The sequence below is a fragment of the Poecilia reticulata genome, linkage group LG15, assembly GCF_000633615.1.
Source record: "Poecilia reticulata strain Guanapo linkage group LG15, Guppy_female_1.0+MT, whole genome shotgun sequence".
Classification (NCBI taxonomy): Eukaryota; Metazoa; Chordata; class Actinopteri; order Cyprinodontiformes; family Poeciliidae; genus Poecilia; species Poecilia reticulata.
The window spans coordinates 25,693,586-25,705,950 of NC_024345.1; the positions used below are offsets into that span (position 1 = coordinate 25,693,586).

The 12,365-nt window shown below is 38.3% G+C and overlaps 1 protein-coding gene across 1 annotated transcript; it reads right to left on the reverse strand.

The window, feature by feature from the left end:
* Positions 1–215: 215 nt before the first annotated feature.
* Positions 216–9,651, reverse strand: nid1a (nidogen 1a). Its single transcript, XM_008430243.2, has 11 exons — positions 9,369–9,651; positions 5,819–6,121; positions 5,044–5,270; positions 4,696–4,964; positions 3,793–3,933; positions 3,463–3,714; positions 2,620–2,820; positions 2,316–2,549; positions 2,077–2,214; positions 1,161–1,289; positions 216–412 (listed from the first exon to the last, which is right to left on the reverse strand). Exons 1-11 carry the CDS (start codon positions 9,570–9,572, stop codon positions 231–233), a joined length of 2,280 nt encoding a protein of 759 aa, XP_008428465.1. The 5' UTR covers positions 9,573–9,651; the 3' UTR covers positions 216–230.
* Between the last annotated feature and the right edge of the window lie 2,714 nt (positions 9,652–12,365).

The window sequence follows — 12,365 nt, forward strand, 5'->3', positions numbered from 1 at the left end:
GCACAGGGAGAACATGCAAACTCCATGCAGAGAGACCCCAGGCCAGGAATCGAACCCAGAACCTTCTTGCTGCAAGGCAACAGCTCTACCAACTGCGCCACTGTGCAGCCCCTATTATAACATTTTCAATTAAATTACAATTCTGTCTTATGCCGCTTTATAGTCTCAATTTCCTGCAAAAGGTGTTTAGAAATTTGGATCGTAGACGCACAACGTTCCCAGTAATTTAACTACTTCCAAAAAGCTAACACTCTCTCCTCTCTCCTACCCCGGCACGATCTCCCGTCTCCTGCGAACCCTGGGAGGCAGGTGCAGATGTAAGAGGAACCTCCATTGTAGCTGCACTGCGCTCGCTCAGAGATGTCACAGTTATGTGTTCCTTCCTCACAGTGGTTCACTGGTCGATCAACCTCTGTGGAAGGAAAGAAATAAAAATAGAGCTTGTGAATGATATTAACTTCAAAACCCTGTTGAGGAGATTCAGCTCAACATGCTGCATGTACTTTCATTTGGATCTTTCTGCCCATCACCTAGGAACCCTAGCAAAGCCCAGCACATTACCTAGCAATCTCAGCAGAATTCTGCCGTCACCTAGCAACCCGAGCTCAACTCCAGAACATTTGGTCAGTTTTTTTTTTCCTTCTATGTTTCTTAAATTAGCTGGCTTTTTTTTTTTTACATTTCCTGTTACTTCTATGCTGATGACATTCAGCCTTGAGCTAAATAGTTGATCCTAGTCTACGCCTTAGTAACAACTGATGGGTATCTTTTCAGTAATTATTTCTCATTAAGACTGAGACAATGATATGGCCAATGAGTATAGCTCCACCCAAAGCTCCTGCTTTCCTTTACTGAACAACAAAATCCAGAATTAGAAATAGCTTTAGCCCTCCTTTGGCTTTCATTTTGATTCATTTATAAATTGTGTCATATCCTGTCCTATAACAAGTAAGAGAAAATTATTGTATCATCCTTGCTATCGTATTTAGATAATTTCAAGATCCTATTGAATTTACCACATAGTAAATAATCTTTCAAACTATTGAAAATGCTGCTGCCAGACTACTTTACTTCATGTTTATATCATGTTTATATCTGAAACAAACACTAAGTGATGTTTATGGTATTTTCTTTGAAAGTAAAGAGATTAGGTCACTCACCGATGCATGTCCTTCCATCAATACCGAACTGATACCCTTCATCACACTCGCAGCGAAAAGTCCCAGGCTGATTGTTGCAGATTGAGTTAGGTCCACAGATCTGAGGATTTTCTCTGCACTCATCGATGTCTGGCAAAGACAACAGGCTCTTATCACATCCTAATCATTCACAAGAAAACTTGACTTCTGAAATCTGCATTTATGAAATCTGTCTGTTTTCCTGTTAGATGTTGCATGATCAAAGAGAAAAGCTTGATGAGATTTGGTCCTTTTCTCAAGATAGCATCTGTCTGTAAAACTTCCTTCCTCTCTCTACTGTGCGTTCTTCCTGTTTGCTCTTTCATGTAAAAGACTTTTGGTTGTATGGAGGAAATTATGACCACACTGGACATGTCAAAGGGGATTCAACACACTGGACAGCCCTGTTAAGTGGCACAATTGTCCCATCCCACCGGAGGGAAGTTTGAGTTACATTAATAGTGGGTCTAGAAAAGATATGAAAAGTGAGTGATTCACAGCGGCTTGCAAAACCATCATATGAACTTTTTCTATATTTGGTCACGTTACGATTATGAAATTTATGAGAGTTATTAGGTTCTGTTTACATTTTATGATGTATTTTATTCTGTGGCCTTAGATTTAGTTTCCTTCCTTTAAAATATGGTAAAATAGCTAGTTGATTACTGTAAATTGCAGATTAACAATGAAAATATTAACACAGTGGTAGACAAGAAAGTAAAAGGCAAAAGGAAGACATTTTAGTAACTGGACCTGATTGACGGGAACAAAAGTAAAAGAGAAAAACCATTTATCATTTTCCTTCCCTTTTAGATGTATACTTTGTGTAGCTATTGCATAAAAAACACATAAAAAAATAATTTTTTATGTGTCTATATTTCATTAAGACCAGTCTTACCATAACATGTACGCCCATCACCATTAAATCCTGAGGCACACTGGCACGTGAACTCATTTCCTTGACTGGGTCGGCAAATGGCATTGGTGTCACAGCCGTGTCTCCCAGTAAAACATGGGTTCTCTTCTGGTTCCCCCCCTGAAAATTGCAAATTGTAAGACAATTTCATTGGAAAAAAACAAGAACAAAACTAAATCTTTTGTGGAAGTCTCTTTTATGCAGACGCTTTATGCCCTCACCATTGACATCTCCAATCTTGTTGCTCATGGCCAAACGGAGGAGCTGGTTTGGAGCATCATACAGAGCAAACACCTGATCCACGCTCAGCAGCTGCGTAGGCTTCATGTCCCTCAAAACCTCGCCGTGCTGGCAGCCCTGGAAGGAAATGGTCTGACGCCACTGAAACCTCCTGTTTTCACTGGTTCCTTCGGGGAAAACCAGCTTGTAGTTCTGAGTGGAGGATGAGGTGATCACTGAAACGTAAAATACCCTGATAAGTAAATACAATAAAGACGTCCTGAAGGTTCAGACTGTGTGTCTTACGGTTGCTGCTGTACTGGTAGATTTCTGTGTAAGGCTCAGACTGGATGGAAGTGCCTGGAGGAACCTCAGGGATCTGGCCGTTCAGGGTGGTGGTCACCACCAGGTGGTCCTGTTCATCCGTCCCTTTAAACTCCTGCCTGATGGTTAGCTTCTCGTTCCCAGGTAGAAAGGTCACTTCAGCCTGTCGGGTGAACTCTCCCCCTACAGAAAACAGTGAAATTTAAGACCCTGACCATGGAAACATTGTAATCCAGCTGGTAAGTGAGTAAAGCTTCAATGCAATCGCAAACGCTCATCCTTCTCCTAGTTTCATGGCACTAAATTCTCGTTCATTGTTACCCTGAAAAAGTAACTTGATTACTGATTACTCCTTAAAAATGTAACAGATTATGTGTAAAATGATCCATCTCCTCCACCTCTTCCCTGCACTACTGAAGAAATGCACCACTCCCCACCAAAATCAACCAATCAGAGTCAGGAGGAGGGTCTTAGTGCTGTTGATCAATCTCATGTACTTCTTGCTAAATGTGTTAATGGCGGAGAAACAACTCATTGTTACAGAAAAACCATTTATGAACTGAACAGGCTACACTAGCCGCTAGCTGTGATTGACAGTGCTAAGACCCGCCTTCTGGCTCTGATTGATTCTAGTTAGCACTGATAGCACTGGGAGAAGGTAGAGGAGCTTCACAGATTATCTGACTCACCTTGTACTCTTATGACATAGTGACAGTTTCAACATACATTCTGCAGCTTTAATATGATTACCAGATTGAACATAGCAACACGTTGAAGCAAGGAGTCTTAGAGTAACGCAATGTCAGAACTGACTTCACTGCTCACCAATAAGGCTGAAGCCGTTCTTAAATCCAGGCTGCTCAAGAGCAAACGCCCAGCCGATCACACCACTGATGGCCGACAACGGCATCAACGACGGCCCCAGAGCATCAGGAATGTCGCTGATGGCAACATAAGATCGGCCGTCGTTCACCACCACGTACGAGTGGAGGTCCTTGCTGCTGAACTCCACCGGAGACTGAGAGTTTCCCACAAACACCCTCCCATTGACTTTACCGTTCATCCTTTGTGGCTTTCCTGTAAAAAAACAAATTGTTGATTGCTGGAATGTTCTCACTGTTATCATGTTTTATAATTTCAGAGGTAAAAGCGTACCCTCTGCCACACACTGCAGTCCATTTCCATAGTAGCCGGGTCTGCAGTGACAGCAGAATCCACTGGCATAATCTCTGCAGTCTGCAAACTGGGAGCATTTATTTCTGTTGTTGGCACATGTCCCAAGGTTGTACGAAAACACTGAGAATGAAGAATACAAAGTTAAGATTTCCCAGATAAATGCTAATAGTTTAATAATTTTTTTTTCATTAGAAAAGGTGTGTATTTGATATACACAGGGTTGAATATTTAAAATTCTGCTGTTTTAATAGACAAATAAACACTAAACACTATTTTATTGGAATTTTATTTGATAAATTAAAGTAGAACATCATTGTAAAGTGGTAGGAAAATTACATCTATGTTTCAGTTACAGAAATATAAATCTGATTTAAGTTGATTAAAGTGCAAATGTATTCAAACGGTTATTACGTAAGTGTCCTAAATAATAGACAGTTAGCAAAAAAATAAATGAGTAAATCAGTAAATTACTCTCAGGCTTGACATGGCACATCACTCTGACCCCATCCTACAGAATTTGAATAAGGTAAAGGTGAAACGATGCCACTTTATAAGTTCTGAGAATAACATATTTACACAAAAACAAGGGGTTTTAATATTTTAAATGCAAAATGTAAGTATTTTTAGTATAGCTGTGGTTAATTACTGCTCTGAATGGCCGCCTGTTTCAGAGTCTGTACTCCAGTTTATTCAAACACTAAATTAGTTGACAATTATTTCAACAATGGATTAATCACGATTAATCATTTCAACCTTTCTCCTGGATTTATTTTCGAGCTCTGGCTGTTAACTACTTCCATAGATAAAGCACATAAATAAGAAGTTATGTAGTTGTAATGTGACAAAATGAAAATAAAATTCAGTTTTTCTGCTCAGACTCACCATCTACATTTATCTCTGGGTCATCGACTACAACTACTTCGGGGTTCTGTGGCTGATGTGGTTGGTATGGCAGAGGAAGGATTTCAAGGACCTCAATCTGTTCAGCGTCTGGATCAATGGGAGCGTATTTCTGCTGTCCGTCGTGCTCTAAAACCGGCAGCGGGGCCTCCGGCGGCAGATCGGTGACTTCCCCAGGAGCTACGTTGGAAAAACGGGGAGACGTTCCGATCTCGTAAACCCATACACCCCGCATGCCAGAGTTTGTCTCCCTGTGAGAGAGGACGATATAAGTGAGTCTGCAAGATGGACATGGCAGTGAAACAGTGATTTGTTGGGACAGACTCTTACTCTGCCAATGCCCTGACAGAACTCTCCTCATCTGTGCTGGTGCGGTAATATTGTCCCTGTCTGGAAAACAGGAATCCTTGGACCAAACCTTGGCTGAAGCCAGAATGCATGATCACATCACTGTCTCCTATTGGTGTGGATAAAAACTGAACTCCATCCCTGGCGTAGAGGAGAATCGCATATGAGGCAGTCTCCAGGGAGGCAAGAACCAGCTGGAAGGTGTTTCTCTAAGCAAAAAAAAAATGCCAGAAAGGGTGTTAATGTTTCGCTCCACCAAAGCCTGGTGAAAATTAGGCCCTTGACGATTGAGAAAGGATTGCTAACTGGAAACGTGGACTCTTTTGAGTTTTTATTTTACCCAATCGCTAACTTTTGGCAATGAGCCAATATAATGCTATGAAGCTTACCGAAAATTTGAGGCCCTTTAAACAACCAACCCGCACTGCTAGAAGAGAGTATCCGAACAAGATGGCTGCTAATGTTAATTCAATATTTGGAGGCATAGCCAACATGGACTGAACGGCTCCGTTCACTTCCTCTGCTGCAATTACTAAAACTACAGGCAGACTGCAATTCTAAAACAGCGCAGAAAATCACAACTTGTCCTCCTTCTGTTTGCTGATTGGCCCAGTAAAAATCTACTGGAGACAATCAAAGTCAAGGGGAGAATACCCAGACTGCACTGGAAGTGAGTTGTTTTTTGTTTTTTTATAATGGCCAGGCTTGGAGGTGTGGACTCCACTGAGGTTTTAAATTTTAAATATTTGACGCTCACCTTCTTCTCAATGCCATCTCCTCTGGTTTGGGGTTCATGAGCGGCGACGTCCACCCAGGTGATCACCACAGCAGCTGTGGGATTGACCTCATCGTCGTTTGGGAAGGCCCTGTTGATGTGCTCAGCCGCCCGACGCAGAACATCCGGACTGGAGTCCTGACGGAAGAAAACTCTCCCCAAGCCATCGCTTGTGTCCAGATCCCCCTGCAGAGCTGCGATCATGCCAAACTTGGAAGGCATTTTACCAAGGTATGTCGACTCGCCTGTTGGTTCTGCCGTGGCGACAAAACCGTTGGTGTTGACCTGAAATTAAAGGAACAAAATGGCAGCTTGGATATGAAGAAAAATATGAGTGACAGGTTCCTATTGACACAAGAGAAATAGACTAATTTTATCGTTTTTTATATGTATTTTTGAGCTCTTACCATTTTTTATCTACTTTTAAAAAATTAAAAACGGTTCTTAACACATTAGATCTGTCAGAATTTTGAATAATAAGAATCCTGTCCTAATCCCACCATGTAGCCAATTGTGTTTTGCCATCTAGGTGAAGGATTAATTTGGTTTTAATCATTTATTATATCAATCAATAAATCAAGTTTATTTGTATAGCACATGTCTTCAACAAGGCAGTTTAAAGTGTTTATATCATAAAAACCACAACAATGAAAAGTCATAAAAGCATCGTACTGTCGCTAATTTAAGAAACCAGTAACAAACATTACATTTTGTTGAGTACCATCATCAAAATGATCTATATATACCATATATGTTGGTCAATGTTATGGTTTTTGTTATAATATTTGTGTTGTAGTTTCCTTGTTTTGTATTTGTTTGTTTTGACTGTATTTGTGTAGTCAAGCCTTTTCAACCTTGTTTGCATAAACTTTAATTTGTCTTGCTAAAAACAAACACTCATTATCCAGGGACAACAGATGTAAAATAGCCTTTTGGCTAAATCTGGTGCATTTACAAAAATGTTAATTAATGTGCTTTGTCCCAGTCAAATAAATTAGTGTTAAATGTTTTCCAAACTCATTAGACCGTAGTTCTTTTCCATCCAAAGAGCCATATTTGGCCCCGCTACTACAAAATAAAACTCGCCTAGAGCCCCCCAAAAAACTCTCTTTTAAATATGTACGACATAAAATGTTTTATTCTGAAAGCTAACACATTTAAATTAAATCAAATGTAATTATATTGTCAGATTATATATTTTAAAAAAAGCAATTTTATAGAATGAGATGAGTCGTTTTTAAAAATATGAGAAATGAAGAAAGATGAAGAGCATAGTTTGATGGTAGTGACTTTTAAAACATTGTTGTAGACATTAAAAGCAGATTTTGCTTAAGAACTTATGGAAAAACCCACAAAATTACAATTTCATGTTGCATTTTGGCTTTGTAAGAGCCACAGTGCATTACTCTAGTGATTCAAAAGAGCTATCAAACAAACCATTTAAAATAGTGTTTACACGCTTACTGGTTGAAAGGGAGCACATGTGAAGGCTTAAAAACAGTAAGATTATGTCAAAAACATCCTTCCTGACAAAAAGAGAACAAGAAAACTCTTCATTGGAAAGGCTGTGCTGTTTCCTGTCCCCTGAAAAACAGCCCCAGAGAGCATAAAGATTGCACACTAATCGTCATTACAGAAACTTCCTGCCAAACTGGGAAAACAATCAGCGATTGTCATCTCACAGATGTGGAGCAGAGACAGCGAGAGGAAAAGAGAGATCTTTATAGATAGCTGTCAACATATGTTAAACCTTGATAAAATGCAAATTACTCTCATAAGGAGATGATAAAACCCCTCGACCTGATTGCAAAAGACAATTTTGTTTAACCATGTCTGCACTGAAACCGCTGGGAAACAGTTAACTCCCACAGGGCGCAGACAGTTCAGAGCAGACTGTGTCATAAATGAAAAACAGAGCTCTTTAAAGGCTAGTTGCAGCTGGGAGGCAAGGCTGCGGTGAGCATTGCAGCCGGGAGTCATCCTAAAATAAAAATAAATAAATCAGCTTCAAGCTAATGCGTAAACCACAGCTTTTTGACTGTGCATGTTTAATTAAGGTTAGCTATACCGCTAAATATAAAAATTACAGTGAAAACTTCTAAATGGTAAGAAAATTAAAGCGCAAAAACACATTTCTATAATAGATATAGCTGCTCCACCAGGCTTTACTTGTGCCCCATCAGGCTAAGCACTGCTTGTTTATTTGAGTTTTTCTTTTAAAAGCTTGCATTTTTAAAGACTTTATAGTTGGTGTTCAGATGTTAAGCTTCCAATCTTTCAATAACACATAATTGTCAAATAATATTTTCAAATTTGCATTTTATAAATCAAAAACATGGCGGGCCGCTGGGCGTCCCAACCACCAGGCTCAGCAAGTTTTCTGGGGGATACCTTGTAGCTGATAACTAATTCACATAAATTCCTCAAACTGTTATAGCCAACTTTTGATCACAGGACATTAAGATAAAACCTATATGTTCAAATGATATTAACAGGGGAAAGTCATATTATAATATACAAGTAATTAATAGTATGATAATGGTTAATCTACTGTTTTTGTAGCTTTAAGTTGCTTGAATCGGTTCCCCAAAACATACCTTAATTTACCCAAAAACAGCATGTTAAGGTGTTACATAAAAATTTTCAAAACAAACATTGAGATTTTTTGCAACTTCTTGAACAATAATACAATTAAATAATGAGATGGTTGTCACCAAACCCAAACCTCTGTCTCTGGAAGAAGGATCCCTAACCATTAGACTCAGGTCATGCAGTTTAAAAGGTAATTAATTATACCAAGTAGTTAGAAAATGTCTATAAATTTCTGACTTTGAAAGATGTCTAAGAGAATTTTTAAAAATATACTTTATTTTTTGGTCATTTAGCAAAAAAATATTAAATATCAGAATAAAAAAGTTTATATGTACATCTGTATAAAAGCTGTATGTTAACATCTGGTTTCAGCTGTAATTCCATGGAAATTACATTTTACATGCTTTTGTCCGTTTTGGCGCCTCGCTGCGCAGCACAATTAAAACAGATGTTTTACACATCAGATTCAGAGAGGCTGCTTGTTCGACTCATTTCCTTTTACAAGTAACTGGAGAAAAAAAAGTTAAAGGGACGTTTTGCATAGAATCAGTTCAAGAACACATTTTTGACATACCAATGTTTTATGCAACGTGAACTGATCACTGGATCTTTTTTTGGGGGGGGGGGTTGGATAACAAACTGTGATTCTTGCCCCTTATGTAAACAGTAACATGATAAGCTCCAGAGAAGCGGATTCCACCAGTCAGAGAAGGCGCAATGAAAAGTAAATTGATGTTTCTAAATGTTTACGGTCGACAGAAAAAGTACAAATCACCGGAAAAAGAATGTTAAACTTCTAGGAATTGCTAAAGGATGTGACTTCTGTCCGCGTTCCTGTTTGGATTATGCGCAATTACGCAAAAAAAGAGAGAAAGACTGTGTTGACTTCTAATCTCATGTTTGAATATGTTGTAGCGTGATGAATTACTGGTTTACTTACAAAAATGCTGTCGAAAGTGCCATCATAAAAAAACACGGGCTTGCTGAGTGAGAGGCGGTGGGTCTGGTCATTCCCTGAGTCTAGTGACTGATCTCCTGCGCTGGGACCGAAGGCGAAAAACTCTAATCGTCTTACGCTCTGGACCGATGCCATAAATCCGACAAAACTCGCCCAAAGGAGCCATCCTGGCTTTACCCAACTCATTGTTCCAGTTTTTGAAGCAGCAGAGCGGCCAGTCCTGAAGTTTTAAGTAGGACTACTGAACTGTTGAGTCCTCAGGAGTGGGCGGAGAGCTGAGGAGCGCGTCAAACTCAGAGAACAGCTTTGGTTTAGTTTTCTGTTCAGGATGCTCCGATAAGAAACTGCTTTTGGAGCTAAGTTGAGATTTCCAGACGTATCTTACCGAATTAGGACATCACAGAGAAGTTTTATTTTATTTTTTTATGTAAGTGTAAAACATGTTTTTTGTCGATTCCTCCCACGCAGTGTGATATTTAGAAGAAACAGATGTTCTAGATTAGGTTTTATCTTAAATATTCTCAAGAGCCGGTTGTGTCAGAATCTATTCATAAAACCCATTAAACTTTAAAATATAGTTGTCTTTGCATTATTGATCATCTTTTCACATTGATCAGTTCCTGTAGGATTTTGCGATTGTTTTTGTATTTTTTTATTTCTTTATTGCAATCAAAATCATAGATTTATGACGCTAATTTAGAAATATTTGCAAGAAATTCACCAATATTTACGCGTATGCATGACAGTAAATGTGATTAGGTATGGCTGCAGCAGCTGTAAAGTCAAAGTATGAAATAGGGCCAACTACAGGTGGGAGTTAGTATAACTGAAGCCAGGCATTAGTGGAAGAAATGTAGGGATCTGTTGATCTGTTTGCGTGAATATTTGCCATCTCTGAATTGTGGAAACCCGGCGGGTCAGATCTATGTAATTTGGCGTCTGGAAGACCACATAAAAAGTTGTGGCAGGCCAGACTTTATCCAAATTCTGACTCAGGTTTTAACAAAAATAATTCAAAGGAAAAACCACAAAAGCACTTAAAGATGAGACATTTGATGATATATCAAACTTAAATATGAAAAAGAATCAATATTGATATTGGTATCTGCAATACCAATATTAATTGGTATTGATACCAATTGATATTGGTATCAATACCAACATCAATTGGTATTGATACCAATTGATATTGGTATCAATTGGTACCAATATCAATTGATATTAATATCAATTGATATCAATTTTACTTGGTATTGAATTTATACTTTTTTTACTTGGTATTGAATTTACTTGGTATTGAATTTACCAATTCAATTCAATACCAAATAAATTGGTAAATTCTCTCTTTACTTGGTAAAGAGAGAATTTACTTGGTAAACTCTCTTTACCAAGTAAAGAGAGTTTAAATTCTCTCTTTACTTGGTAAAGAGAGAATTTACCAAGTAAAATTCTCTCTTTACTTGGCCCTCTCTTTACTTGGTATTGAATTTATACCAAAATATGCAGTACTGCACATCTATACTAAACAATATAACTGCTGGACTTCTTCATGGTGTTTATATTTTTTTATTTAATTGTTGAACATCTTATTCTTAGTATTTGGAAATGATACAAAGCAATAAACAAGTTTTAACATCTTACCTTACTTTCTTTTAATTTTTTCCACAATGTCAAACGAAGAGGTAACATATTACATTTTCAACCACCTCCTCTTTCTTCCCAAAAGATGTTTCAGGCAAAAAAAAAGAAATCCCTTCTGCCAAAAAGTGACTTAGTTCTTTATTTTAGGAACCTTACAAATCCATTACTCTGCTCATGATTTCCTCGTTTTTTATTGCTTTGGCATACAGTTAAGCTATTTAAAATTCTTTGTTGATTACAAAATCAAACCCTGAGAGGAGAAGAGTTCATCTTCTCATCTTTTTATTTAGAGGAAATTTTAAACCTTCCATGCAGTGTTGCCATAACTCTGAGAGTCGGTTTATTTGGACGATGATACTGTTATTATACAGCCAGGGGCCGCAGAGTGGGCCGTCTCCACAGGGACAACGCTGGACTCAGGCCAGCAGATCATCAGAACATGGACCAGTAACCACAAAAAGAGCTTCAAGTTTAGTTTAGTTTGCTGAAATGTTATGTAAACAGCAGCAATGTAAAGCAAGTAATGACTCGGTTTGTGCTGCAGCGGCTGTCACAGTCAGCCCCGGCTGGGATAATGAGGACAGGTTTTGGCCTGGAAGAGTCTCTGACCCGCTAACAGATGATCAGTCATCCATCCAGCACTTTGGCCCGTCTAATTGAGAATCTGTTGGGCCTATTGTTATGGCATTTGGTATCCGTGGTAACCATTATGCCCACTATCTTTCAGTGAAGTTTCTTTTTTTTTTCTTTTTTCAATGCAAAAAAGTGGTTCAAAAACTTTGAAAATCTATTTAAATGTCTCATTTAATTTGATAATAAGAAATTAATGGAAGCTTTTGTAGTCAAATTAAGATGTTTGGTTTTTTTTGTTACTTGAAAAATACTAATTTCTGCTTGACTGGAACAAGACAGCATTTATTGATAATTTAGCTTTAATTAAGATGGAATTGTGTTGATTAGTCCAGTTTTCTGAGGTGAATTATTTAAAAATAACATGCCACAGATTGGATAGCAGCTTTATACTTGTTTTAAAACATGCTTGATACTTTAAAGATAAAACTATAAAATAAATAGATAAAACGAATTGTAAGAAGTCATAGATTTGGAGCTTCATAATGAGAAAAGCCCAGGAGTAAAAGTAGGGGTACGGCCGGGTACTGCGTACCCCTAAAATATTTAGCTGGGGTAAGTAGTACCTGCAAGCAGTGTTGTAGCACTCTTCAATTCTTCAAATTAGCACTGGGATCCATATTGCCCAAAAATGCCTCCCTGTGCTAACTTTGAGAAATAAAGACTTAAAAGTAAAATAACTATTTCTACATAATGAGAGTAGCTCCA